Raw genomic sequence first — 3,546 nt, 5'->3', positions numbered from 1 at the left:
TTGTTTTTTATTATATGTTGCTATATATTTGTTAGAGAAGGTTCTCACTGCAATGGTTCTTGCTTCATAGGGGAATATATTCCACAGTCTGCCACCAGCCCTCAAGGAAATGCCTGATCTCCCACACACCCAGGCTCTGCCTTTGTTGCAGAGTTCTCTTGCAGCAATAGTTCATCACAACCTCCTAATTAATTCAAGCCCAAGACATAAAACTCCTTGAAAATAAGTACAAAAACCTTGAATTCAATAAGAATGGAATTTCACAGTTGCCAAGAGCCCTGTGGCAGTTTTCTATATTAAGTAGAATTGGAGTTTCCTATAAGTACTTCAGGCTTTGTGCCCCATTCCGTCACATTGTTGACATCCAGCCCAGAACCAACAAAGGTATGAGTAACAGGGGGCCTTCCTGGGGCTGTTCAGAAGTTGGCCCACCCACCTGCTTCTGGGCTAATGACCCTCCTCTCTCTCCTGCCACACCTTGTTGTTTAATAATTGGTGTCTTAGTTAGGTGGGAGGCTACCCTTTGGTGGCCCTGTTTTCCTGGACCTATGTATGCAGCTCCAACCACCCCTATACTGCATCCCGAGCCTTGCAGATGACACAAACACACAATGTTCCCTTATACCACGACTGGTGCCCCCAGGTCTCACAGGGACTCACTCCCTCCCTGGAGCAGCAGGTCATTGTGCTTTCCCTTGCTGTAAATTTTGACCCATGCTCAGCCTTCTTGTGGTGGAGGACTTACCAGGGTCAGGACTCACCCCTAACTCTCTGGTTGAGCCCCTCTATTCGGCCTCAGGCCCAACTACGGCCTCGTGCTTCCAAAAACATAGCTTGGCCTACTCCCCTTAAATGGGGTTCCTCCTATGCCCACTCTAGGGCCTCTACACCCAGCCCTTAAAGTGGCAGGCACCCAAGGTACACTGCCACAGTATGAATACCCAAAAAACAGATTATCTTTCAGGATGAGCCAAGTGGGTATAGGAGCATTACTCATGGATGGTGCTATGTGACAGCTTTAGCATCACTGAGAAATCCCAAAGTATTCCAGACTATGGACTAAATTGACCAATTGTAAGTATGTACTTTCTATCAAAAGTGATTCCACTGTGTCCGCAAACTCTTCAAAATGCTTTTCCCTGCCCACCAGCATCACTGCCATCTTATTTGGGTTCTGTTGAATGTGCTGTTTTCATCCACCAGCTAATCTTTAAGCACAGAGCCCATTCCTGATGATAGTATATGATCAGTTATACTGGGTGAAAGCTAAGTAGAGCTGGCTGTCATCTGGTTATTACTGGCACTAAGTTAATTGGCTATCCTGACAGGACATTCTTAATTATGGCTTTTCAGCCTTAGAGTAGCTTTCACTACTTTGGGCTGGTCATATTTTTGGCGGATTTTTTTCTGTTTATTAATAGAAATAGCTTGTGTTGAACAGCAAGAAAGATTTCTTTTTTAAAGAGCCATGTAATGTTAAACATTACATTTAAAATGCTTTAATAAAAGACAGATGCCACTTCAGTCACCTCCTCTTCCCTCCTTGGCATGCATCAGCCTGACTTCTGTGCAAGCTGCTGAGCGTTCCTAGTGCCCATGGTAGCAATTAAAGCCCTATATTTCCCTAGAAGTCCCAGAGGAGCCCATTTTATTTTGTAAGCAGTCTTTCAAGGAAAACAGATATCAAATGCACTAATCTGTTCTTTTCATGAGGCAATAAATTATTTCCTCCAGTAACAAATAGCAGTTATCTGTTGCTAAAAGTCAGTTCTAACAGATGTGATGTCTAAACCAAGTCAGTATATATCAAGTTGTCATGCTAACTTTGGCATAAAGAGAACTTCTGCATATCTATAGTATTTTTTAAGTATTTGTGCACTCCATTCCATAACTTTTAAATAACAGCAGTTTTGTGCAAACTGTCTAGTACACTGACTGTCTCTCTCAAACACTGCCTAGAGTAAACTAAAACACTGTCCTGAAACAAATGTTTATTTTAGAATTCTGCGATTAACTTAGCTTGTTGCTATAATAATATAAATGCTTGTTAATAAAAACTGTTAGCCATAATACTTAAGGTACTGAAACGTATTCCAAAGTGATTTACCTAAGACTTTGAATTTACATCTCTACATTTAATTGAATAGTAATTCAGTTTAAGGGGGCCACTAACATGCATCAAGTTAAGTCTGTAAACAAATCCTTCCAAGCTCTGACATGTAGTTTTTCCTAGGTGTGTGTGCACACTCAGTTTACACTCATTTATAAATCCATTTGAATGTCTTATTTTTCTGCTAAGCTTACATTGCTTGTTCTCCAGCGTATATTAATTGGTCCATTTCTCTACCTTTTACCATTACAGTTTCTTTCCCTGAAAAACTGGACTTTACAGCTGGTTAGTAAAACAACTTGTTCATTTATACTTTTTAAGTTGGATATATTCAAAATGTGTTTTTGCTTCTGTATGTTGACAAATAATTAACTTTTGATTTCAGTGCCATTTTTCCTTAATTTATATAAAAAAAAAAGTTGAGATGCTATAGTGCTTTATAAGAGTAGCAGTATAAACTGGAAATTAAGCATAAAGTTAATTGGTCCTTTTAAAAAAAAATTATTGCAAGATGTAGGCTCCTGAAGTCCTGTATACTCTTTCTCCCTACTCCCAGTTATTGCTGAATCTCCTTTATTGCTTATTATCCTAGAGAAAGAGTGTCAAAAATATAGCCTGTGCAGTAGAAGCGGTCCACAGAGCTATTTAACCCAGTCCATGGACCTCCTGGAGCTATTGACTCTTTTAAACAAGGGCTTTATCACTTGAATCATGCTACAGGAACCAATGTCATTTGGCCAAAATTAGTCGTCCTTCTTGGGAATGTTGGTCAATGGAATCAATCTTGCATGGCTGCCAAGCTGGAAAGTAAGAATTTCACAATCATACCCTGAGATGAGCTCCAGCATGGAGGATGTAAAAGGAGTGGCATAGCATTGCATATACCAGGAGAAAGACTTGGAAGTGGTTAGTTTAGCTTTACACCCTCATCAGTTTACTTGAAAACTGAGGATGCATCCAACTCCATAGAGGAATACAGTTGGGTGCCTGATTACAGATAACTATTTGCCCATATATCACATGCATACACAAAAATTAATGAAGGTGATACTACACCTCAGTTACCAGTGATGATTTGTATTTCATTAGCACTTGAGGGCTAAGTTTAGAGCTGAGTAGACCATAATCCTGTGTATGTAGTAAAACAATCTTTGCTGCAAGCGATTTATTACAATGTATGATGTTAAAATACAACCTAATGTAATGGAGAGGACCAGGTTGCACCATTCCTTTTTAAATATGTTAGTCTTGAATCACTTCGGTTGGTACAAGTATATGAAACAAGTAGCATGCAAGTATGTATATGCACCTCCCTGCTTCAATTACATCACTGCAGTTTTCAACAGAACCCAGTAAACCCCTCAGAAAAGGAAACCAATGAAACACAACAAGATGCTGTACACCTGTCTTGGATGCTTGAAGTTTTCTTGGGGGTT

The 3,546-nt window shown here is 39.8% G+C and overlaps 1 protein-coding gene across 6 annotated transcripts in view; it reads left to right on the top strand.

Annotated features, from left to right (window-relative positions):
* The window catches only part of KIAA1841 (KIAA1841 ortholog), a 53,338-nt gene that overhangs the window by 33,683 nt on the left and 16,109 nt on the right, over positions 1 to 3,546 (top strand). For all 6 annotated transcript variants that reach the window (XR_002097120.1, XM_019516627.1, XM_019516626.1 and 3 more), the window contains exon 14: positions 2,363 to 2,395. Coding sequence is in view for 5 of the 6 variants with exons in the window: in XM_019516627.1 (XP_019372172.1) it covers positions 2,363 to 2,395 (33 nt within the window). In the remaining variant the exon portion in view is untranslated. The remainder of the gene's footprint in view (positions 1 to 2,362; positions 2,396 to 3,546) is intronic.

The sequence above is a fragment of the Gavialis gangeticus genome, unplaced genomic scaffold (assembly GCF_001723915.1).
Source record: "Gavialis gangeticus isolate Ggan-Ray unplaced genomic scaffold, GavGan_comp1, whole genome shotgun sequence".
Taxonomy (NCBI): domain Eukaryota; kingdom Metazoa; phylum Chordata; order Crocodylia; family Gavialidae; genus Gavialis; species Gavialis gangeticus.
This window is presented reverse-complemented; position numbering and strand designations above follow the sequence as displayed.